A 27,460-nucleotide genomic window follows, 5' to 3' on the forward strand; every position below is an offset into this window, starting at 1 on the left:
CTAGAAAGTAAATAAACATTCAATTAAAATTGATACATGGATCTCGTTTTAGTTCACAAATTCCATCCGCACTAATTTGATCGATAATAATTATTAAATTACGTTTTACATAATGCTCTTTTAATTAAATTCCAACTTTTTTTGTTTTTGGGGTGTGATATTGTGAAGCAGATGTTTTTAATTCTTTATGATTTGTTATAAAAAACATGAATTTAAAAATGAAAATGGAAGTTTTTGTGGACAATCTGTTATTCATATTTCTAAACTTAATTACTTATTGATAATCAAGAACATTAAATATCGGCTTTCTTCTATGTATCGAATTTGCCAACTAGGATCACTGCATTTTTTTGTTTATATATGTAATCTAAGGATTAATGTAGTATTATTCATAAAATACATTTTGAAATATTACTGATGCTAAATATATTACATAATAGGAAAAATACAACATTAATGCTTACTAAGTTATTGGAAGTGAAAATATAATGGAGAGTACTGTAATGTGCTTTTTCGAACACAAATTCGTCGAATATTTATTTATGGGATTTCTCGTACGATTTCCTAACGCACACACCCACCCCACCATTACACACACACATACACACACACACACACACACACACACACTTTATAAAAATGAAGGAAACAATAATACTGTCAAGTTCATATAGTAATATATTCTATTCTCCTTTTGAATGAGTCCAATATTGGACTTTCTCTCTTCTTATAATGTGAAAAGCTCGAGCGATGTTTTAGAAAATAATAACATATGATTGATTTACACCGAGTATTATAACAAAGGATAAGCGTATTAGGTTTTCTTCTTCCATTCAAGATAAGTCGGCGAGAATTTTATTTATTGTTTTGTTTTTAAACAATAACATTTTTGTGTTAAATTTATGGGAAGCAAACAATTTCACAATTTCGGTTACATGCCCAGTAAAATAAACGTTGTTGAAGCCCGTCACTAAAACAACAAGTTGTGCTATTGTAAACTTATTTAAAATGTTTAAACCTGAAGCCAACAATTTCACAGTTTCGTTTACATACCCAGTAAAACAATAACACGTTGTTTAGCCCGTCGCTATAACAAAAAGTTGTTCTATTGTAAAATTGTTTAAAATTTTTAAACATGATTAAAACTAAAACAAAAAGAAACATCAACACCTGGTTAAAAAAAGAAGTCTTATTGTTACAGTGATAGGAATAAAGTACGTGCTTAAAATTGAAAAATGTTTTTTTACAGTGGACTTATTAAGTAGATTACGTTCTAGTATGTTGTAGTGTATATATAGTATAAGTATAAGGAGTGGTATATCAACATTCATGCCGTCATAAGCTTATATACAAATTATACAGATACTTTGTAAAACCCATGTCATTAACGCGCTCGAAATCATTTTTTTTTTGTTGCATTATAAATCTTATGTGAACTTTCATCTAAAAAGTTGAGTCATGATAGTTTAAGATAACTTCAGGTTAATAAGTAGATTCAGAATTAACTTCAATGATAATTTATTTTTTGAAAGAGAATGGCCCACATGAACTCCAGGCAGTTTACCGACCTTGGTGTAAAGTTGTAGTGTACCTACGGATGGTCAATTCTAACAGCTATTACTAGAACAGCACAAATTCAATTTGTCAGCTAATTTGACACTTGAATCATCATTAATAACTTAGTCCTTTGCCAGGACTGTTCTACTTTTCAGTTTACGTTGTTGATCAATAACACAATCTTCGACCTCTACGCCCGAAATGAAAACAGCCGCACGATTTCCTACCGTGAAAGAGGGGATAGCGCGATCACTGGGGAAGGCGCGCAGGGGATGGAGAATGAGCAAATGGAGAGAAATAACAAGTACACCGACGTCTAGAATCTAGACTTTAAAGCAGATCCCTTAATCACCAACCTATTGAGAAAAAAAAACAAGCAAAGATATGAAACATAAATACACTGTAAAAACGCGGTTTAAAAACTTAAGCTCGTTGTTTAAGCCCGTCACCCTAACACCTCTTTCTTTAATAACGTTTAATCAATGTTTTAACTTTTTAGTAAAATCTCTAAAACTTTGATTACTCAGCTTATGTGAAACTTTTAACCATGCACTTGCTTAAAACTATAAACGCCTTTTCAATACTTTAAACCATTTTCTTAAATCTTTGAAAAATGGAATAGCGTGTTTACAGTGTATGGAGTCCGATGTTTCACTTCTTCACCATTTTCATTTTTTTTTTTGGAAACAGCTCACTGGAAAAGTACGGATGTTGATTTTCTCTAGTCTTTTGTGAGGGAACACCATTTCAGTGCACCGGTTTGGTTTTGGGCCAACATCAGATAGACATTTAAACAACTCTAGATATAAAATGCTAAAACCCCGGGGGGGGGGCCACTTCCATTCACGAATGGATACCATGCGCGACCACGGGGTCTCGAAAAGCACCCTAAACACGTAATTTCCATATTCTGAAAATGCACCCCTTAACAAGTATTGGCGTGTGAAATCCTACCCTTAACAAGTATTGGAAACAAAACGATACTCTTGGCAAATATTCCCTGAAATGAACCCCTAAACAAGTACAGGAATGTTTTATTGTTACGGGTCCTTCGGTCATCGGCTTTACCTTATTTGGTTTAGTACGACCCCACCTTCTACACCTCGCGCAAATCGGACTCTAAACACGAAGCGTTGGGGCAAAAAGGACATCCTTTATAAAACATTTTAATTTTGTTTTATCATCCCGACAATTTCGACCCTAAACACGTAATTTTCCTAGTGAAATAGATACCCTTTTTTCATTATTTTTGTGTTTTTGACACCCTTATCAAGTTACGTACGTAACGTGCCCTATCGTGAAAAAGACATCCTTTTTACGTGTTTTTTTGGTCGCGCATGGTATCCACTCGTCAACGTAAGTGGCCCCCCGGGCTAAAACAAAATCGGTTGATTCTAAATTGTTGTTAATTGTTTCAACACTACGGGATTTTTCGATATAGATACTAGATTATTAACAAATGCTGGCTGATCCATGTAGATATTTAAAAGTACATTAGATATGGAAAAAATCCTGCCTTTCTTATAGCTGTGTTTCTTATTTTAAAGAGAAAGATATCACAATCAATTTTTTTCACTTTAGTATTGCACATTTTATATCACAGACTATATCGAGGATTACCCAAAAGTGAATTGCGAAAAGTTTAACTATTTTGGTCCTGACCTTCGTCTGTCCATGTATACATTTGTATGTCTCACAAAAATGCGCACTTATCATAACAGTGCTAGTCATATTTGTATTTGTGTGGAATCATACTCCGTGCAACATCAACAATATTCTTTGACAAAAATTATTTCAGAGGACACACGTAGATGAATTGGTATAGGCCTATAGCTGCATTCGGGTATGCACGTTTGAGGAAGTTAAGACAGATCTAATACCATCTTCTAACATACGCACACACATTCCCTTTCGGGAAAATGCCTGCAGAGAGGTTGGCAAACCAGTAATTTACCAATACTTTTTGGGAGTTTTATTACTATTTGACTGGCTTCGCCGAGCTATGGGAGCTTTTCCAACACGATAAGGATAAAATAGCAGCGTGTAGTGGATTTGGATATTCAAACAGTGCTACGATTGACACTTAGGAATTATGAAGGATTTCTACACACAGTGGGGTTCTAGAGAGTCACTTCTTACTCTAATATCTACGTCACAATGGATTATTCTATCGATTCTCTTTCTGATGACCGGGCAAGGTAGGGTGTTTAAACGAAATCATATTGTAAATTATTCATTCAAGAAACATCGAGATAAGATCATGAGAGAGAGAATATGAATAATATAAAACAATCTGTTTGATGAACCATTTAGACATTCCGTGTCAGTCAGTGTCAATGTGCACATTAATTTGTCTTTTTAGGGGTGTTGCATACTCGCCATTTGAGAAATCAATTCTTATCAGGACTGCTTTAGTTAATGTGTGCTTGGATTGATGGGTTGACGGTGTGTGGGCGGGTGTTTTGTGAAAAGCTCGGGGGCCACTTCCATTGATGAGTGGATACCATGCGCGACCATGGGGTCTCGAAAAACTATTTCCATATTCTGAAAATGCACCCCTTAACAAGTGTTGGCGTGTGAAACCCTACCCTTAACCCTAAATCTCCCGGGGTATTTTTATTCTTGTCATTCCCGGGGGGGGGGGGGCATTATGGCCCCCCCTTAAGATCTCGGCCGCCGATCGCGCGAGCGACGCAAAAATTTGCACGCTGGTAGTGTGCGATGTAATCTACAAGGCTGTATGGTAAAATTTTCCAAAATAATGAGATTTTATTTTATATGAATTAATTATGCTAATTTATGCATAAATCATACTTTTTGCTCTAATTCACTAAATAAAGCTCCTAGAATGCTAATTTTTGGTAAAAATTTTCTTTGTAGCATTCTTAACAATCGTAATTCAAAAAAACTTTGGTTTGGAAATAAATTTCTTATGTATTTTATTGTTTTATGAATTTCTTATGTATTTCTCTGTTTTTTTACTTTTTGTTTTTTATTGTTTAATCAGTAAAAGTAGAAATAATGATACATTTATGAATTTTGGCTAAATACGCAATTTGCATTGGATTTGTACATGAAATCACGTTTATGAGCAATTTTGGGTCTGACATGCACTTGCATAATGTTGCGTAATGTCGTAACCGCGTACCCGGGCGTCACAACTTTGGTCTCAAAATTTGCGCGAGACTTGAATGTAAAAAGTCAGTGAGCTGCGAGGTGAAAAAATTTCGCGCAGCAGATATATCGCGAAAATTGTTGAGGGGGGGGCATTTCTCGTGCAACGTCATGGAGGACGGCCGCAACCCGTTGTCTTCTGACTAGAAAACCTCGCCTTGGCCCCAATTCAGGATGTAATACACCTCAAACTTTGGAAACTTATCTAGTATGAGTGACTCTGCAAAGCATAATCCAGGACGTGACCCATATTTTCTTCGTCAAAAGAGAAAAAAAGGTGATAAAGGTGACTCAAATAGGGACTCAACTACTCGACCACGTGCACCCGCACCGCAACACACAGACGCCCCATCTACAGGCAGCATTACACCAGAAAACACCGCAGAAAAGGCGACGTTTGCTCATCCCATAACTTCACACACAGATACGCAAGAATCAAACATGGCGGACAAAAACGAACCGGTGAGTCATGCTGAATTTCTAAAGGTCACAAACACAATTATTGACAAAATTGATAATATGAACTCGAATGTTTCTTCTCTGAGAAAGGAGATCATAGACATCAAGAAATCAATAGCTGATTTAGAGAAATTTGCTACTGACTCTTCTGATAGGCTAACAAAAATTGAAAATGAATCATTGCCAAGCATGCGAAAGGAAACACAAAGAGTAGAGTCTGACTTGAATGTGAAGCTTAGTGCACTTGAAATCTACGATAGAAAAATGAATCTGTTGCTATATGGGGCAAAACGAGAAACTGATGAGAACATTGTCCATGTGGTGGGAAAGGTCTTCAAAGAAATGGGTATCCAGCAAGATATACTCCTCAGTAATGCTCACCGCCTACCCCGCCGTGCTCAAGGCGGCACCCAACAATCGCCAGAACCAGTCATCATCAGATTTGTCTCGATGATGGATCGAAACAAAGTCTTGAACGCCTACCAGCAACGGACATCAAGAAGAGGAGACAAGACGCCTACGCAGTCACAACAGTTCCCATGGAGATTTGTCGTAGATTTACCTCCTCAGTTGAAAAAGCATCGATACCTACTCGAGAAAGAGGCCTACAGAATCCGTAAAGAGGAAAATAAGTCGACTAGAATCAGGCTGATTGGAGTCAAGTTATATCTACAAACCAGAGAAAGGGGCTCAATCCACTCAGAATGGAAAACTGTGAATGGCTAACTTTGCAGATTTACTCATCATCAAGTTTGGATCATTATACTTTTGAGTTTCGGACTTTCCTGAAAAAAAAATCATCCCAAGCGGTTTATATTACCTTCATTTAACTTTGGACTACATCTATTCCATTTATCGTGCTTAGTTTTCATTTTTTGAGTTCTTAATACATTGCTTTTTCCATGTCGTACTAAAGAAAGTAAGTACATGTTTTCAGATTTTTGCCTAAATGAACTGATGGGCAATGGAATGTTTTTGTTGTTGTTTATTACATGAAACAAAATGAATAGGCCTATTTTCCAGTACAAGATAACAATTTACCTGGATGATAACAAAATGTTTTGGAAAAAATTGAAAAGAACTTGTAGGGGGATTTTGTGCCAAAATGGAAAGGGCATAGAGAATACTTAAGTTTTTTTATGAGACCCGGTATCAAAATTAAAAAAATCCTTTCTGCTTGTTTTGTACTGCTCAAAAATAAAGAAAATTGAGTGTTTTTATGTCATGGTTTTTATTCGTAGCATGGATGATAAAGACTTAGTTGCTGCCTTTATATATATAATATATATTTTTATGCATCTGCAAAAAATAGAGATATCAAATAAGGAGTTGGTTAACCTTTGAAGGAAATTTTAATTTCACGTTTTTAAGGCCTTTAGAGTTGGTTAAACCTTTCAACATGTTCAAGACCTAATGATTTAAGTTTTTCAGTTATGTATTTGACTTGGAAAAAAATGTGGCTGTACTTCAAAGTTTCTTTATTATTAATTTTTTTTTCTTTGTTTTTTTTTTTTTTATTATTATGGGGTACTTTGTAATAATATGAAAGAAAACAAAGGAAGGAAGGTAGTATAAAAGAAAGAACGTGAATAACGTGTAGCTCAAGTAAACTGGTATAGTTTTCACCAATGTTATTTGTATATCTATGGAAAAGTAGTAAGTATGCGAGAAAATAAGAAATAAGTACATGTACCAACGGTTTCAGAAAATTTGTTTTATTTATTGGATGATATTTTTAAAATGCTGTTAAAGTGATTGGTTAACATTGGTTTGACTTTTAAAAAATCTGAGCTAGAAGGTCACACTTGTCACCTGTGTCTGTGATATGTTACAAAAATGAAGCCCCAAAAAAATTGCGTTCGAAAATAATTATTTAGTGCTTCAAAAATTGAAATATAAAGTGACCGGAAACGCCATCTTAATTTCTTCCCATACACTTATGTGTACTATTTAGGTGTCTATATGACACCTATTTACAAAATCGGGGTTTAATTGCCTTGTAGTCTTAGCTTTTCATTCTCAATAATGGTTGTTTTCAGGGTTTATTAGTTCTAATACATGCACTTGTACACATGTTTCATCTTGATTTGAGATTTTTTTAAATCGGCTGCTCACAAAGTTAAACAATACCTTTAAAAAACCAAGGACTTTCATGTACATGCAAGGCTGTGCATTCAATTGACTAAATCTTTATCATTTTGATAATGCAGAATGAGCCCTGGCATTAACAACGCATACTTCTTTCACTCAGATACTGGTTGTTTTATGTAGATTATTTCTGGTTGCCTTGCGCACGAAATTTTTGCACGAAATGTACATAGACATTTTTACAGTGCCTAAAAAGTAGTGGATTTCAGTTTCTATTCTTGGCATAATATTGAAGGCCCGGATAAGGACCTAGGCGCGATGGTATGCGCCATGTCTTTCTTGTTCGTTTCGCGTGAAATTATGTTTAGTGTTGTCTTGTTTGCGTGTCAAGTGTTTATGTTTGTTTATGTTTGTTGTTTTGTGTTTGTGTTGTCAGTGTTAAAAAAAAATTAAAAAGCCTCCACAGGAATTATTGTTCATAACTCAATGCTAGATTCAATGTATGATGGGTAGTTTCAGTATAATTTCTTTGAACTGTCGAGGTTTAGGAAATAGTAAAAAAAGAAATGATGTCTTAGAATATATTAAGGCAAAAAAGTTTCATATCTGCTGCTTGCAGGACACTCATTTTGTAAGTGAAGACGAAGTTTCAATAAAACGTATTTGGGGAGATAATTGTTTTTTTAGTCATAAAACGTCTAATGCTAGGGGTGTAGCCATTCTTTTTGCGGAGGGTGTTATTTTTAATATAAATCAAATTAAAAGGTCAACCGAAGGGAATTTTGTTGATCTGTTAGATCTCCAGATATAATTATGATTATAATATAACGTGAATATATCTTCTATACGGCCCTAACCAAGACAATGTTAACTTTTATTCAGATGTTGAAAATGTTGCATTAGAATTTGAAAACCCTTTAACAATTTTTTGTGGTGATTGGAATTTGGTCCAAAATTTTGATAAAGACACATTTAATTATGTTCGTTTGAATAATCCAAACGCAAAGAAAAGAGTTGATGAAATGAAAACTAACTTAAGTTTGGTGGATCCATGGAGAGAATTACATGAACATGAAAAGATATTTACATGGCGCCAACCCACTCCATTTAAGGCAGCCAGATTGGATTATTTTCTTGTATCTCATGAATTAATGTCTCTTGTCAACAGAATAGAAATTCTACCGGGATATAGAACTGATCATTCGTTGGTGAAGTTATCATTGAATCTAAATCATTGCAAGACAGGACCGAGTTACTGGAAATTTAACAATTCATTGTTAAAAGATGATATTTATATAGAACTGATTAAAGGTGTTATTCAACAAACAATTGATACCTACTCAACTCGACCGGTAAGATCCGGTGGAAATGTAGTCGATGGTCAAAATCCTTTGTATGAGTTTAATGTAAGTGATCAGCTGTTTTTTGATACGCTGTTAACAGTTGTTAGAGGTGAAACAATTTCATATGCTGCTGCAAAAAAGAAAAAAACCGTTAATCTAGAAAATGATTTAGAGAAAGAAATTGTAAATTTAGAAAAGAATTTGGTTTTAAATACAAATATAGAAAGGGGGTTAACTGTTTTGAATGAGAAGAAAGCTCAGTTAGAGTCATTGAGAAAAGAAAATAATGAAGAAATAAAGATGAGATCCAGAACTAAATGGATGGAGTTCGGAGAGAAACCATCCAAATATTTTTTAAATTTAGAAAAGAAAAATGTTGTTAATAAAAGAATATGCAAATTGATTACCAATGAAAATAAGGAAGTAACAACACATGAGGATATTACATCAGAAATTGTTTCTTTTTATTCATAACTATATGAAAGGCACCCTGTTATAAATGCTGATTTAAATGCAATAATAAACAATGTTGAACTAAATAAATTAACAAATGCTATGTCACGGAATTTAGAAGGAGAGCTCTCCACCGACGAGGTTTATTATGCCCTAACAAATATGAAAAACAATAAATCTCCTGGTCTAGATGGATTCACTGTTGAATTTTTTAAACATTTTTGGAAGGAAATCCATATATTTTTAGTTAGATATTTAAACTCTTCATTTTTATCTGGTATGCCTTACATACAGAAGTTGGGAGTTATTACTTTAATCCCCAAAGGAAATAAAGATAGACACTATTTAAAAAATGGGAGATCCATATCATTATTAAATGTCGTATACAAAATAGGATCTACTTGTATAGCTAATAGATTGAAGAATGTACTCCCTCTTCTTATTCATGAGAATCAGAAAGGGTTTATGTCCGGACGCTTTATCGGAGAAAACATCCGCTTGTTATATGATATATTATTATATACTGAATTAAACGATATTCCCGGTTTATTGTTACTTATAGATTTTGAGAAAGCATTCGATTCAATTTCTCATGACTTTATGCGCAATGTACTACACTTCTTTAAATTCGGTCCGACCATTGTTAAATGGTTTGATGTGTTTTATGAAAATGCTCAATCTTGTGTTTTAATCAATGGACACCTGTCTCCCAGATTTTCAATAGAGCGAGGCTGTCGCCAAGGAGATCCATTGTCTCCATATATTTTTCTATTATGTGCTGAAATACTTGGCGTTTTGTTTCGACAATCAATGTCAATAGATGGTTTGAGGATGCCCTCTGGTAAATGTAATAAAATACTACAGTATGCAGATGACACTCCTTTGACATTAAACGGTTCAGAAAGAGAATTGAGTAGTGCTTTTGACATCTTGGAAAAATATAAAACAATATCAGGTTTGACTGTTAATATAACAAAGACACATGCAATATGGATTGGAGGATACAAGAACAAGAAAGACTGTATTCTTGCCAACAGGAATTTGAATTGGGTATTTGATGAATACTTCAGATATTTAGGTATAGATTTTTGTACAGATCTTCAGAAAATGACAGTGCATAATTACAATGAAAAGTTTAAAGAAATCAAAAGTCAAATGACTTCATGGTTGAGACGTTACCTGACGGTCCTTGGAAGAGTTACGGTTGTCAAGTCATTGTTTGTGTCTAAATTGAACTACTTAATTCTTTCTCTCCCGAATCCAAGTGAGTTATTTCTAAAAGATGTAAATTCCCAATTTCATAGATTCATATGGGGAGAGAAACCAGATAAAGTAAGTAGAAATCAAATGTCTCAGAGTTATTCTGAAGGTGGAGTAAAAATGATAGACATAAATCTGCATTGCCAGTCATTGAAAATTTCTTGGATGAAAAAAATGATAAACGGTTCCATTGACGGTAATATTATTTGTCTTCTCCAGTCTTTTTTGCATAAAACTCAAAACTTGGATCTTTATATGGGAAATAGCTATTTTTTTTAGACTGGCACACGAAATTAAAAATACTTTTTGGAAAGAAATGTTCTTAGCGTATAGCACACTGTTATCTATGCACTGTAATGATATACCTTGCCAACCCTTATGGAACAATGATTTTATCAAAATAGGTAATAGCTCAATTCACAGTAGATCTCTAAATAATAGGGGTGTTCGTTTTGTTAATGATATTTTAGATGTACATGGCAATTTCCTCTCTTTGAATGACCTTCAGGAAAAATACAATGTTCAAATAAATTTTCTTCTTTACCGTGGATTATGTGATGCTATAAGAGACGGTTTTAGCAATGGCACACCACTTTAGCAAGTTCCAAGAACCTATTATCCCTGATACAATAGCACTTGTTATGAAATATGATAAAGGTTGTTCACACATCTATACGATGCTTAAAAAGAAAAGAAAAGTGGAGTGTAAAAGTTTTCTTAAGTGGAAGTGTATATTCGATATGAATGACAAGCAATGGCAGTCGTATTGCTCTATTGGATTCAGTTGTACTACCGATGTAAATTTACGTTGGTTTCAGTTCAAAATAATGCAACGCATTTTATATACAAATGAAATATTGTTTAAAATTAATTTAGCTCAACAAAAAGAATGTACTTTTTGTAATGTACACCGTGAAACAGTCACTCATCTACTTTGTGAATGTACATGTATTAAACATATATGGGACAGGTTTGAGCAATGGATATTTCTTAAAACTGGAAATAGAATATTTTTCTCTAATAAAGAAAAATTATTTGGCTTAAGAGGTTCAAGTAATCATGCATTAAATTGTTTATTGATAGTGATACGGCTAATGATTTACACTTCCAGAGTAAAACATCAATTACCTGTTTTTGATAATATCAAATTTGCACTTCAGAATTATTTCAAGAATGAAAAATATATCGCAGAGTCAAATTGTAAAATGGTAAAGTTTACAAAGAAATGGTTTCAATTACGTGCCATGTTTACATGAGGTGATCTGTTCAGTTCCCTTTCCATGTACAATTATACTTATGAATATTATTGTTCATTTACTCCTCGCTTGTTTCTTAAATTGTTTACTATTATGTGAACCTGACAGTTCAATTTATATATTTGTTGCAATTACTGTTGTACTGTATTTCGTTGTTATTAATTTGATTTGTCATTGAAAAGATATCTTGTTATGTTTGAATAATAATAAAATCCCTGTGGAGGGGAAACAAATTGAAAAAAAAAATTATGCCCCCCCGGAGAATTAGGGTTAAGAAGTATTGGAAACAGAACGATACCCTTAATTGGCAAGTATCCCCTAAATTGAACCCCTGTACAAGTACAGCGATATTTGTTGTATGGGGTTGTATGGCCCGGTATGGCCCCATCTCCCACACCTCACGCGAATCGGACTCTAAACAAGTAGTGTTGACTGTTCGGGCAAAAGTACTTTCTTTATAGAACATTTTAGACTCTTTTACCCTCGCAAGTTTAACCCTCATAAATACGTAGCTTTCCTAGCGAAACAGATACACTTTTGTCATTATTTTAGTGTTTTTGACACCCTTATTACGTTACGTACGTAAAGTGCCTATCTTGAAAAGACATTTTTTTATGTTTTTTTTTTTTTTTTTTTTTTGGGGGGGGGTCGTACATGCTATCCACTCGCCAATGTAAGTGCCCCCCCCCCCGTGGTTAAAAGTAATGTGGAAGATTCCCTCTCTCACTTTAGTGACGTTTAAAATTTGTATTGACCTTTTTTTTTGGAGGGGAGGGCGTATTCTGTAGATTGTTAGCGTATCCTCTCACAGCAAAACACAATATTCATGATAAATTCAAGTCACCGTAACAAGGCACTGTGATTAGTGTCTGGACCGCATATACTAAGATATTGGACCAAACATGATATACACGTAAATTTGGAAACGATGCAAGTTACAAATACCCACAAAGCAAAATTTGTTTTAGACTGGCTACCAAGACCTGTAACAAAATTAGTCAGCTTTTAAATAATTGAAAAATTATTTCGGTGCAGACATGCTACAGAACCATTAGACATGTTAGAGAACTTTGACATCAGAGTACATTACTGTTTGGTACTATCATAATGATAATAATAATAATATAAAGCATTTATGAGGGGCCGATCTATCTAGTTGCCTATTCAGTGGCGCGCTATAGACCAATTTCACAACGTGAGAGGGCAGCAGACTGGTCGCCATGCTGCGGTGGGCGAATCAACTTTTATAGTACACAAGTCAATAGGGTATTTGGTACATTCGTTCGATTTTCTTTTTATTTTGGACCAATTGAGCAGATTTCTTGTAAGATTCACAATGAGCATTAATCGGAGAAGTTCAGGTCGCAGCTGTGCTGTGTTCAATTGCCACAACAATTGGAGAAAGCTTCAGGATTGGAAGCAAAGTGAATGGGAAATTCACTCGCCTTGGACTCATGAAGCCTGTTTGTGTGTGAAGCCGTACTCCCTGCATAGGTTTCCAGGCCGTGATGAAGGAATGCGTCGCCAGTGGATAAAAAACATCAACAGAAAGGACTTAGATGGAAATATCAGTCCCTCTCTCTCTCTCCCTCTTTATCTCACACTATCCCTCTCTCTCTCCCTCTCACTTAATCCCCTTCTCTGTATTACACTCTCTCTCTCTCACACACTCTCTCGCTAGCCCCCTCTCTCTCTCTCTCACTACCCCCCCCCCCTCACTATTCCCCTCTCCCCTCTCACTATCCCCCTCCTCTCACACATACTCTCTCCCCCTCTCCCCTCTGTCATTCTCTCTCTCTCACTCTATGTCTCGTTCACTCTCCCGCTACTCTAACACAATTTACTAGCAACAAGAAGTGAGCTCCCTGATGAAAACCAACAGCGATTCTTGGTCATCATCAACTCACTTTTACTGACAAAACTAAGGGGAAAAAGTAGCCAAAGCGCAAAAATTCATCATACCTTCATCGGTCAGATATGGCCATTGTCTTACATCGTCTACCCAGGTGTCCATGCTTTATTTTATTGTTTTATGATGAATTTAATGACACAATATCAGAGCTTATCTGTAATCTTTCATTGAATTTGTACACAGAGCCAATCGCGGTCAGCGCACTTGCCCACCGCAGCAATGGCGTCGCCGATAGAGGGCCAAATACATAAACCGGCCGTGAAATTGGTCTATATATTACCCCCGCTGTAGCTCCAGCTGCTAAAGGCGCTTGGTGCATTCAAGGAATTAATCCTGCCGGGTACCCATTCACCTCACCTGGGTCGAGTGCAGCACAGTGTGGATAAATTTTTTGCCGAAGGAAAACATACCATGGCTAGGATTCGAACCCACGACCCTCTGTTTGAAAGGACAGAGTCATAACCACTAGACCACGACGCGCCCACACATCGTGGAAGCCTAGGTCAATGTCAATCATATTTTATCGTCGGTCCGTATAGTATTCAGAAAAAATAACATTGGTCCGGATCCGATGGGGAGTAGTCCTGCCCTCCCCTCTTTCTCCCTCGATTTTCATTTCATTCTTTTATCTATTTTCTTAATTATTATAATTGTTTGTTATTTATGATATCAGAAATTAACCTAACACCCAGAGTATTATTGTTAGTACAAGAAGTAGTAGCAGCAGCAGCAGCAGCAGTAGTAGTAGAAGACAGTAGTGGAAAGTAGTAGTAGGTAGGTAGGTAGTAGTAGTAGTAGTATCATTATTCAGGGGCCACGGAATGGTTTTGAAAGAGGGGGGGGGGGGAGGGAATGACCATGCAAAAAATTACATCCGTAGTTATGGTCATTTTAAAAGTTTTGTACACGGTTTTTGGAAATAGTGGGGAGGGGGATGTAGCCCCCCCCCCGGTTTTGCGGCCCATGTAATTTACATTATAATCATTATCATATTACTATCATCCATATTTTTCTATCACTGTTTCGTATACTGTACAATTGTTTCCATGCAGGGAGTGGTCAGATATGCAACACGCCTAATTGGCGAGAATATGGCAATAACCAGTACCTTATAGTGAATGTCCCGGGTAGAACATGGAATGAAGCTAAGGATTATTGCCGATCACAGGGCGGAGACCTCGCAGTTATAACTTCTCATGAACAAAACGTAAGTACTTGTTCCTGTTGTGAACACATCCATGTTTAAGGCAATCCTTTTTTTTTTATATCATTTTGTTTAGATATTCATACAGGATCAGATGACATATACAATAAAACATTTACATCATTGAAACATATACAAATAATAATTTACAAACATAAATAACAGAGGAAGTAAAAATAGTCCAGGTCCCGGCGCATTACTCCCGAGGCATTTCATCAAAATAGGATGCAAAATAAGAAAGGTATGATATTTTAAATTGGTGCTTACTTTCACTACACAATAATACGCACATTGTGGTTGGTATGCAAATTAGATGACATCACCACTCATTGTTTATTTTGTTTTTCATTTTATGAAATATGAAACACTTTAATTTCCTCCACATTTACATATGAAAAATATTTTTATTCATCCCTGAACAAGTTGAATTATCATTGATTTAACAATTGTGCATCAGTGAAGTTGGTGATAATTGTTGAATCTGAAAAAAATTAAATATCGGCTAAAATTCAAAACAATAAAAAACAATATAAATAGTGATTAATCGACATCACCGATTCTCTCATTTGCATATCACTGACTTGTGTGCATAAATTTTAAGTGGAAAATAAGCGAAACCTTAAAACGTCAGAACTTTCTTATTTCACACCCGACTTTGATGAATTTTCATCATCATGCTTGGGAATTTTTTCTATTGATAAAAAAAACATTCTTCTGACGTGGGCTTCATTTTGTACATGAATTGTACAGGAATGTAACACTTTGGCATATTTTTGATATGAAATTAAACTTTTTAAAGGCCTCAGGTATGAAAAATTATCAAATAATTATTACAATAAAAAAAAATGAGTTCTTGCTCAGGAAAATGAACGTTTACGGAGAAAAAATTCAGAATTCCGTGTAGCAGTTTGGCGAACCTCATGCAGCCATACCAGATGGAATAAAAATCGAAGGAGAGGAATCATTTTATAAGTTGAAAAAGGCGCCTGTTTTTTTATATTTAGTGTAGAGGCTTTGTGTTACTCACCTGGCGCTGTCTTGACATGTTTAAAGCAAACATGATTAACCTTACCGACAGATGAGGCCCGGAGTAACCAGGCCTGAAGAGATGGACATTCAACGCTTAGGCAATGATTTCACTTTTTTTCACTCAATTGCTATGTGACCTTATAGAGACATTTTAAGGACTGTGCCATTAAACGGATATGTATCTCACTGATCAAATAATGCGATGGGCGAGCTGAAAATTTTTGTCCTAAAAAGGGACATTATAAGCATAGTTTTGTAATCATGATTCACTCTTTTGCCATTTTGTGACTTTGGATTATGGAACCGATTTCAGGGGCTCCAGCCTTGTTATAAAAATCAATCTTTTAATTATTGACACGTGCTTAGTAAAGATTATTGAAGCTAGCCCGTGTCAAAATTGTGTTTGTGTAGTGCGTTTGTGAAGTTTGATAAGTTTCCTTTGGAACCCAGTTTACTTGAGAAAGCCCTGAAGCACTAAAGTTCGTGATTGGAACTTTATATTTCACAGATTTTATGCGCAGTTGATAACGAATCACTTAAATCGCAGAAAATCGATGTGCAGTTCTTGTTTCATTTGGTAATCTTAGTTCAATGTGTTTTATTTGAGAAATATTTTAATACATAGGCAAATTTGTCATTGATTGTTAACCATTTAAAATTCCATTTTCCCAATTTTCTCCATAATATACGAGGCACATAACGTGCATAAAGGGTGTAGCTATCGATGTTATTTGCGTCCTTGCATTCGTTGGGAAGTGTCCGGATAGAATAATGGGATATATACATATATTTATATATATTGATTTATTTATATATCATAAATTTCATAAATATATCATAAATTTAATCAAGTTTCATTAACAATGAGCAATGAATTTTTCTGCACAATTACTGAAGTATGGTTTTGCGAATTTATATTGGGTATAAATGGCTTATATTTACTTTTTTGTTACTGAATTTATCCACTGTATATGAATGTGTTTTTACTATGACATATTGTACGATTATTCGTATGACGATGGATAATTATCTTTTGTGAACAGTGTTTTGTTGATATTGTAATATAGGGTCAAGCGGGTTACGTCTATGCAACATGTATTTTTTTAACTAAGCAGACCTAAACAATAGAGAGTTTTCGCACAACGACGTATACGGACGGTCAAAGAACAGAGAAATGTGAAGAAAACATGCCAGTCATAACAAAGAAGAACCACGAAAAATTATCGTCTAAAAGTTTTCAATCAAAACATGCAAAACGGCAGTTTTTTTTTCGTTTTACGGACATTTTCGATACATTTAATTCGTTCATGATGTAGGCTGTTAGGTCGGGAATAGGATACTGCCCTTTTTTTATTCAACTAACGATTTTGATGTTATCTCTGTTCATTTTCAAAGTCGTTCTTGAACACTTATACATTGAAAGGAGAGGATGGATATTGGATTGGCCTGAGTGACATAGATGGTGATGGGAAATACACGTGGGTAAACAACACGCCATCCGGGTAAGTGTTAAAAAATATTCCGTTCACCGTTACATATTCCGAAGGGACGGGTGCAAAAACTGGTATAGGCCTATCGAATATATACATGCTCTTATTTTTTTTCTCTAAAAATTCACTTTGATAAAAATTCCGCTCAATGGTTAGATCATGAAGCTATTGCTCTTATTGAACATTTCTGACAGCCTTCACTTGATAAGAGGATAGAGCTATATATAGAGCTATAGAGCACATATTTTCTGTACTCACTGCGCTATTGTTTTGGGGAATGGAAATAATTAATAAAGCGCGGAAATGGCTGAACCCAAAAGTATATTAGTATTAGTTTGAAGTCTCCGTTATTTGAATTTATGAGACTGTAGTGAACAACTAGTCTATAGTTTGCCCAAATAGAAAGTCTCAGTTAGGGTAAAATAACAGGACTTAGAAGCGATAAAGATTTTGCCAGCGCCATAATGAGGCTGCGATGAATGCAAGGAATGCTCCCCCAGGGAGTGGAAATTGTGCACTTTTCGTGCGGGATTGAAATGAATCCAATGACCGGGGTAATAATATGCTGTAACGCGCTTTGGGCCATTCTGGGAAAAGCGCTTTATAAAAATTGGGTATTATTATTATTATTATTATAAAGAGAAAACAATAATGTTTATTATTCATGTTAACATAATCGATAAAAACAGTGGAGGGTAGTCCAGTTCAGTTAAAAAACTGTTTAACAACGGATAGGTATGAATATGATATAACCATATTTTCCTTCCGTCTTGACATATAAATTGTTTCTGGTTTTAGTCTTTTAAAATATATATATTACTTCCTTCTGGTATGAAGTTTGTATTTTCTGTCCAATATTTGAAATGTTTATTTCTCATTGTAGGATTTCCTTTTATTGAGCTTTTGAGAAATCTGTCCAAGGGTGTTCTCAGTGGTAGTAGTGGGGGATATAAAAGAAACTCCTAGTCCCCGCCCTAGGGGTTTCGTACCCCCTACTTATATAAAACGTGTATACGTCAGATTCTCACACTCCCAAACAACACAATGAATAAAACCATTAAATTATGATGAAAAAAATCTTTTCGAAGACCCTACAGTTTTGGTAAATCTCCACCCCCCTAAAAAAACAAGTGGAATGCCTCTGGCCGTCTCACCTGCACCACGCGACTCAACATAGCAGCAGTGCTCACTTTGAAAACTACTATAACTCGTACAAGATGTTCAGTGATACTTGTGTTACTCTTATTTCTACGTTTTATGAACTTGACTTATACACTTACAGAGATAGGATGGTAATTCAACAAATACCCCCAACGTGGCCAAAAATCATTGACCTCACATGACCTTTGACCTTGATCATGTGACCTGAAACTTGCACATGATATAAGATTATTCTTAAGATTACTCTTATGTCCAAGTTTCAAAAGTCAGATCAATAAACTTGCAAAGTTATGATGGTAATTCAACAGATACCCCCATTATGGCCAAAGTTCATTGACCTTTGACCTTCGTCATGTGACCTAAAATGCGCACAGGATGTTCAGTGATACTTGATTACTCGTATGTCCAACTTTTATGAACAAGACCAACATACTTTCAGAGTTATGATGGTAATTCAACAAATACCTCCATTTCGGCCAAAGTTCGTTGACCCTAAATGACATTTGACCTTGATCATGTGACCTGAAACTTGCACAGGTTGTTCAGTGATACTTGATTACTCTTATGTCCAAGTTTCAAAAGTCAGATCAAAAAACTTGCAAAGTTATGATGGTAATTCAACAGATACCCCCATTATGGCCAAAGTTCATTGACCTTTGACCTTGGTCATGTGACCTAAAATGCGCACAGGATGTTCAGTGATACTTGATTACTCTTATGTCCAAGTTTTATGAACTAGACCAACATACTTTCAAAGTTATGATGGTAATTCAACAAATACCCCCAATTCGGCCAAAGTTCATTGACCCTAAATGACCTTTGACCTTGATCATGTGACCTGAAACTTGCACAGGATGTTCAGTGATACTTGATTACGATTATGTCCAAGTTTCATGAATCATATCCAAAAACGTTTTGATTGTAACTCAACGGATACCCCCAAATCGGCCAAAGATCATTGACCTTTGACCTTGGTCATGTGACGTGAAACTCATGCAGGATGTTTGGTGATACTTGATTAACCTTATGTCCAAGTTTAAAGAACTAGGTCCATATATTTTCTAAGATATGATGACATTTCAAAAACTTAACCTCAGGTTAAGATTTTGATGTTGATTCCCCCAACATGGTCTAAGTTCATTGACCCTAAATGACCTTTGACCTTGGTCATGTGACATGAAAATCTAAGAGGATGTTCAGTAATACTTGATTAACCTTATGGCCAAGTTTCATGAACTAGGTCCATATACTTTCTAAGTTATGATGTCATTTCAAAAACTTAACCTTAGGTTAAGATTTGATGTTGACGACGCCGCCGCCGCCGTCGGAAAAGCGGCGCCTATAGTCTCACTCTGCTATGCAGGTGAGACAAAATTCGATATCGTTTGTTTTGTATTGATTTTTAGGATAATATTTTTATGTCCAAATCCAGCTACTGAACTCCGCGAAAATAGGTGTGAAATTACGAAAGAGGTACATGTAGCTGGGGGTCAAATTTATAATCTATAACGGCTGAAAACCACAAAATTGTATTTTTAATGGCCGAAAAAAGACAACTCTGCTTTGACGCATTGGGATGTTGGACAATAATGGAGTGAGTTTTGCGTGTGTGTGTGTGTTTTTTGTGCTTGTCAATCTTTTACCAGCACCCTCATTAAAAAGTCGTTTCCAGGGCCTGGTATTTCGTATTTTTAATGCAATGAAGTACAGACAAGTGAGCGATTAATACACATTTTGGTAAATTTACCGAATTGTGTCGTAACATATAGTAATGGCACATTTTGGTACTTTACAAAAATGTACAATTTACCAAAATGTACGGCAACAAACGGTCAAATAAATCGGACTATGGTCGTGCCCATAGTTAGGAATGGGCGCATAATCAACCGCTTTTCCTCCGCAAACAACATAATCAATTCATAGTGACGCGAATATCCTTAGCCGTAATTATAACTGTTAATGAATGTACTTGCAAATTTGAATTATATCTGATTTGTTCTTTCAACTATACTTTTTTGGTTGACTTTTATACAAACATGACAAAGGTATTCAAAGTTAAGACCCCAGGGCGAGCGAGAAGGATGTGTTGTGGTCATGGCTCAGGCACTACAATGGGAGAGCCTCGACTGTTCACTAGAACGTCTTCACATTTGCCAGCGTGATTCAGGTAATCTAACTTGAAAATTAATTACTCTATACACAAGCACGGGGGTAAGGGGCTCTCCTTTAATTTTTTTGGTTGTTTTTTTTTCGCCAGCCAGGGGAATCACCCCCCCCCCCCCCAGTCTCCGGCGTACTGCCCGTTGTCGAGAATATCAACTATTACATTTCCCTTATAATCAATATTATACAGTGCGTATCAAAAAATGGGACAGTTTTGAAAAGTCTATAAAAAATTAGTTTCAAATTATTATATCGATATTTCGATTTTAATAGATGCTCTAAGATCTTATCGTTGAATGCCATTTAAAAAATATTTTTTTTCATGCTTGAGCGAACACGGGACGTTTTTGTCGGGGGTTAAAAAGAGGCTTGCGCCAAAATGGCAGAAATGAGAAGTTTGATGATGAGAGTTTTCGCTAATCAGCAGACTTTCTCTTAATCTTTTCATTATCTTTGCCATAATTTTCGAATTATGCTGTCAAATTTCATTTACAAACTTGTATTTTTACCTGAGTTATATTGTTTGTCATTCAAACTTCTTTTACCTTAGAATTTTCCTTCAAAAGTAATAAAAAAGAGACTTTTTGTCAACCAAAGTAAGAAGATTTGCATTATTAATTGGGAGAATTTGTAATTATTTAAATCCTTTTATTATGTGAAACAAAATATGTTTTGGTACCTTAAATAATCATTAGGTGAAACAAATTATGCTATGGTACCTATAAAAGACATGAATCATATTTCAAGGGGTTATTGAATCCTTCACCAAATTTAATTATGTGCTTGATAGGGCAAACAGGAAAGGATTCATGTCTTTCAATGGCAATGGTGTATTGAGTCAATTTTGAAGGACCAAGATATGGCAGATCGGGTAAAATGTATTAAAAAGTTGTGAAGCGAGCAAGCAAAAGTTTCCACTTTTTTATTGAAATATCCTATCTTGTGATTTTGACATGCTATTCAGAAAATAAAATCATATTTCACTTTATATGTTTTCTTTTATTTTCCTTTCCACTTTCTTTCCTTGGGCATAATTCTTTTATTTTTATTTTTTTTTTTTTGGGGGGGAGCACCCCGAGCCCCCGCCCTCAGTATATGCCACTGTTCAAAGGCACCATAACCTTTGTAGCACACAATAAAATAATTTGAAAAACAAAACACGCTCTCCAATACTTTGGTTTAAAAAAAAGTTCTTGTCTAAAGAAGGAATATTCAAAGCTAAAAGATAACATATTAAAAAGGAACAACAACAGAACTATTCGAGCAAATAAGTAGATTTGGAAATGAATTTTGACCGCATAATTTGAAAATTATGACAAACATCATGAAAAGGTTAAGAGAAAGTCTGCTGATTAGCAAGAAGTGCGACCATCATATTTATAATTTCTTGCCATTTTGGCGCAAGCCTCCTTTTTTTACCCCAGACAAAAACATTCCGTGTTCGCTCAAGCATGAACAAAACTAAATTATTTTAATGGCATTTGAAGGATAAGACTCCAGATCACGTATTGACACCAAATATAGAGATCATAATTTGAAAAAAATAGACTTTTCAAATCTGTCCCTTTTTTATACGCACTCTAGAGGGTATCTTACCTTATACCCCCTCTTCAGAACGCCAGAACATTGCGAAAATCAAACACAAGAGAACATTTAAGATGTACGACCAAAAGGTTTCGCAATAGTTCCATCCAAAATTTAATCGATATACCGAATCGCCAATAATTACTTATCACTCCACATCTATGGTGTTGAAGTAAATTGTACATGTAGTGTAGCTATTTAATATCAATGACTTTTTTGATGTTGTATAACTTGTATTATTAGCATATGTAACATTACTTGAAACATCAACTCAATTCATAGTCCCAATGGCGGTACTCATTGGAAAGTTAGAAAATGTTATCATATTTATATTAAATAGGTATTGCATATAATGTAAACTTGAATTAACTACGTGTAGTTTTCTTTATTGTAACATCTCATTACAAAACATGATCTAAGACATCTCAAACGCATTAATTGTTCAAAAATGTAAAAAAGATTTTGTTACTTATACACACGATATTTTACTGATCCGTTTAATCATTTTTTTTTTGTATTAAGTCACTGTTCATACAAAGTGGCTGTATCTTATTGTTATCCCCATCTCTGTGACATGTACCCATTCCCTTTCTTTTTAACCACACCCATACCTCACTCTGTCCACCTGACGTTTCCCGATTGTTGCAGATTCTACTACTACTACCATTAATACTACTACTACGACTTCTGCTTTATCTATTTTATCTATTTGAACTTTGGAGCTTTAAAACTTCTTATTTCTACCTCTTCTAGATGACTTCCTGTCTTCCCAACTTTCCTCCCCTTCTTTGCTCTCACTCTCTCTCTTTCTCTTTCATATCTTATCTTCCTGTTCTATCTCTGCTCCTTCTTCTTACTTTTTTTTCACTTCTCTTATATCCAACTGTCCTTGCTGTAATGCCTGTTTCGAAGTTTAAGTTGATGGACATAGCGTGTGTGTTTTAAATGAATTGTCTTTTTCATGTGTTTATACTTTTCTTCTTCAAATAATGCATGATATATCACATACTATACACAACAAAAAAAGTAAGTCCCCCCTAAATCAAATTGCTGTATCTTTTAAACGGAATTATTTTGAGATATGATATTTCGTAGGTGGTTTTCTACACCCATTAAACAACTCCTGGGGGAAAACGGGATTGATTGTTTGAGTCATGCATGAGTGATTAAAAATTGAATTAAAAATTACAATTTTTGAAAGTCACAAGAGTCGAGTTTTAGATTATGTAAATACATAGCTGGGCAGAGTTTTTTTTAATGTGAATTTTAGGGTGTAAATGCTGTTTTACAATCCATCGTTTAGCCACTCCACACACAATTTTGATATCGTATGTTCATGGTCGAGTGAGCACAATGTATTGAAGCGGGTGAGGGGGGGGGGGGCTTCAGCTCCCCACTTCATTTTTATCCAAAAGCATGTACAAAAATGTAAAAATAACCATACAATTGTGATTTTTTGCATGGTCAGCCCCTCCCCCCCCCCCACTTCTTAAAACCGTTACGCGGTCCCTGTATTGTGACGTATCATCATAGGGGTTTATTGCAGTATCATCTGCAACTTGCTAGATCATGTTAAATTTGAAAATATTGGTGGCTCTCCCGACTATAGGCCCCTCCCTCATTTTTAAAACGGCACAGAGTGGGGCCAAGGCCTTGAAATTTCTTCTCATTTGCATAATTTTCGAAAATTGTGTGCGCACTAATGCATCAAACATCGGGATTTTCATAAAAATGAAATCAAATGAACTATGCAAGGAGGTTTGTGACAGATATCCATAGTTACAAATTGCATTTTTTTTCCAATAACGTATAATAGAGCTAATCACATTCTACATATTCATTTAAACGTGAATGTTTAATTAAACGCCTTTGAATCATTGAAGCATGTTAATTTGTCATGAAAATAACGAAAAAAATGAGAGAATATCATTTTAAGTTACAAAAATATAACAATACTTTCCTATGATATTTGAATATCGTAAGTTTCGTTTTCAATAAATGTTCATTGAACCGTGAAACGATGAATATTGTTGAATATACTCTTCCCCAAAATAATTGTCATCATATTCTATTATCTTTGTTGATAAAAATGTAGAAAAAAATTTCAATTATAGCAAATTTGGACGTGTGTTTATTCAACCGTGAAATTTAGCCAAAAAGTTGTTTCGTCTGTTAGAAAGTACACTCTAAATTACAGGGATTTAAAATAAGTCCACATGGACTGTAGTTAGGGACCAATCGATTTCTGGATTTAGTTTTAATCCTAAAGACTTCAATTTAAATCTCAAATGATTTAAATTTAAATCTTTCGAGATTTAAAAATGAACCTTAATGATTCAAACTAAATCCGGAATTCGATTGGTCCCTAACTACAGTCCATGTGGACTTATTTTAAATCCCTGTAATTTAGAGTGTACCTTTTACAAGCCTTCTGACTATTATTCATGATGAGAATGTGGAATTAGTTCCAATATAATGGATTCAAAGTCATGATACTTAGCTTGTGACTTTTGAAAAGTGACATTTTTGCCTTCTGACGGTGCTCACTGAAGCATGACGTAAAATATGTCCATAACATTTACTGAGAGGGCAGCTTATAAAATTACCTACACGCTCATGTAAAAATATGTTAAAAACTTGCATTGGTTCGGAAATTATTGGTTCGGAAATCAAGGGGACTTACTTTTTTGCTGTGTATATTTATCTAGGCAAGTTTGTTTAAAAGGATTGTATAACTATTTTGATTTGTTTATACGAATTGTGTAATTATGTTACTTATTATCATATTAAGATTATTATTTGTAAAAAGATTCTGCAATTCAGCCTTTGGCTGCTACTGATTTTTTTAATAAACCATTACTATCAATATACATGTATGATAATGACTGGCCTTGAGGGGAACACCAAATAAATTGCCCGCAAGAGAAACATATTAGCCCGAGTCTTTAGACGAGTGCAATATGGTTCCTTTAACGGCAATATATTTGATGTTTTCCGAAAGAAGACCCAGTCAGCATACATCTAGAGAAAAATCGTAAACATTTTGATATTTTACAGTTTAAGAATATGAATATTTTTCCTGTTGAGGAAATTGTTCTTGTAAGCTAAATCATTGTAACTTATTTAAAAAGTCGCTGTATCCATCAGATTGGCATTATTACGTATATTGTGCTTCGTGGATCAACATGACAGGAATCTCTGTCTTCGCTTCCTCAATGCCCGGATGTAAGACAAAGGTACAAAGTATATTTCACGTAGTCTTTGCATGCAATGTCAGTCCGTGCAGATAGACCGAGGAAAGTACGAATCTCTTCCGATAGATATAAGATCTTGGGCAATACGGTTCGATAAATGACCTGCTCAGGTTTCTGTGACGGGTAAAAATAAACTTTTCTGTATTTCATTGTTTGTTTAATTGCTTAGAAAAAAAGTAAGATATCGAAATATTTTGCTTAGATTCATAAATATTTTTTCATTATAATTCAATGGACAGATTTCTCAGTTGAAATAAACATCAATTGTCATTTTGTAGATCCTCGTTGTTCTTGGCACCAGTACGGGCAATCATTCTACCGCTTCATGGGAAATGGGAGGAATTTTGATTCAGCACAGACTGAATGCGCGAATATCGGAGGAAGATTGGCGATTATCAGATCAATGGAAATTAATGTAAGTGCGATGGAGGTTTTGAAGGGGCATGATGTTCAATTTAATCTATGATTTTCTTGAAAATATTTGAAGAATGTTTGTGTTTGCCCTTTTAAATGAATTAAAGTTGCATTATGTCAAATTCAATTAGGTATTTATCCCAACACTGTCTAAAGAGCAATCGCATGTATTCAGTGAAATTCGTAAATGCCATGGAGTTTAATCTGATAACTAATAATTACAAATATAACCATTTGTGTTTTCACTTCCTTTACTTTTGTGTACTTCACCGATAATATATCCCTTATAAAAAGGAGTTTGGTTAACATTCTACATAAAATTATAGTTTGTTGTAAAACTTTTCTCTCATAGAAGTACGAGTGCATGTTGCATTATACAGTGCGTCCCACGAAAATAGAGTTAGATTTCACAATTATATTTTTTTCATAAATTTGATACTTATGGCCAGAGTGGAATATCATCTTTAATTTGAGTTCAACCGCTTATCAAATCGTTCACGCATGGCAGATTACAAACAATAAATATTGAGGCATATCAAAAATGATTTGTGCAGAAACTTACATGTTAATCTGAATCCATTCTCATTTCAGGGACCAGTGAGAAAAACCTTCAAAGACTACATAATAAATGCTTACAATGATGAATGATAGTAACAATACTCAATTTTCATATATCTCAAATTACAGTTAAGTCTCCTAGCGCTCTAAGAGGTAATATGAGAAAGAAAAGAAAGAAAGGAAGTATTCAAAAATCAATAGACGAATAAGCACTAACCAATCTTGTCCAATTTATTTTAGCAACCTGATTCTGACACTAAAATTTCAAACTCGTCTTGCTCATTAGTACATGACGTGTTTGTCTCATAATAGGTATCAAAATATAGAGGAATAACTGAATCGTATGATGATGTAAATGGAATGCCATTGATCACTTGCATTTGAAGAAAAAAAAACCTGGCTATCTCGGTTTCCTTTTTTCTGGGACGCAGTGTAGTTTCACGCTACACCATCTAGTAAGTCGATGTCATAGAATGAGTATGGTATGAACCTGATGAATAATGACTTATTGTATCCTACATCTCATTTGTTTTGGTTTTCTTTTCTTATTCTTGTTGATTGCATTAAAAATAGATACTCATGAATAAATGTGTCACAAATTAAAATACTTCCCTCCTTGCATCAGTTAAAGTGTAGTTGTCACTTATTTTATCGTCATAATTATAGCGAAACTTAGTTTGAAGACTATCTATAGTTTGGTAAATTCCCCTCTCCAAGTGCATTTCACTATTCCACTTCATTACTAGATGGTATTAATGCATTTGCCCAAATTGATTTGGGCCACGCCTCCTCGTGAAGTCCGAAAAATACCATATTTGGCATCGCAACATATCTCCACCTGGGCAAGGGAATTCGCCTGACCATGCCCCTTCCATGCAAACACCTGTTACGTACCGCTGGCGAGATATGTTGTTGTCCAGCTAGTCTGACCTGAGATAACCTCTCATTAACTCGCTCTGCGCTTTAAGAGGTATTGTGGTGAGAAGGATATAAATTAAATTGTGTATTTTATTCAAATTTCCCGATTTAACATCAGAATTTGATTCGATCGGGTGCCTGATCAGAGGGAATATCTGCTCAAATTTGTCTTGTTTATGAAAC

At 34.9% G+C, this 27,460-nt stretch overlaps 1 protein-coding gene across 1 annotated transcript; it reads left to right on the plus strand.

The window, feature by feature from the left end:
- Positions 1–3,437: 3,437 nt before the first annotated feature.
- Positions 3,438–20,567, plus strand: LOC121406256 (C-type lectin domain family 4 member F-like). The gene is made up of 4 exons (XM_041597275.1): positions 3,438–3,755; positions 14,555–14,709; positions 17,131–17,237; positions 20,432–20,567. Exons 1-4 carry the CDS (start codon positions 3,650–3,652, stop codon positions 20,565–20,567), a joined length of 504 nt encoding a protein of 167 aa, XP_041453209.1. The 5' UTR covers positions 3,438–3,649.
- The last annotated feature ends 6,893 nt before the right edge of the window (positions 20,568–27,460 follow it).

The sequence above is a fragment of the Lytechinus variegatus genome, chromosome 19, assembly GCF_018143015.1.
Source record: "Lytechinus variegatus isolate NC3 chromosome 19, Lvar_3.0, whole genome shotgun sequence".
In the NCBI taxonomy this organism is placed as follows: Eukaryota; Metazoa; Echinodermata; class Echinoidea; order Temnopleuroida; family Toxopneustidae; genus Lytechinus; species Lytechinus variegatus.

Excerpts from the sequence above, each read along its gene's own strand:
- LOC121406256 (XM_041597275.1), top strand. The coding sequence starts at position 3,650 with ATGAAGGATTTCTACACACAGTGGGGTTCTAGAGAGTCACTTCTTACT. Across the intron at positions 3,756-14,554 it reads CTTTCTGATGACCGGGCAAG|GGAGTGGTCAGATATGCAAC; the intron begins GTAGGGTGTTTA and ends GTTTCCATGCAG. Across the intron at positions 14,710-17,130 it reads TAACTTCTCATGAACAAAAC|TCGTTCTTGAACACTTATAC; the intron begins GTAAGTACTTGT and ends TCATTTTCAAAG.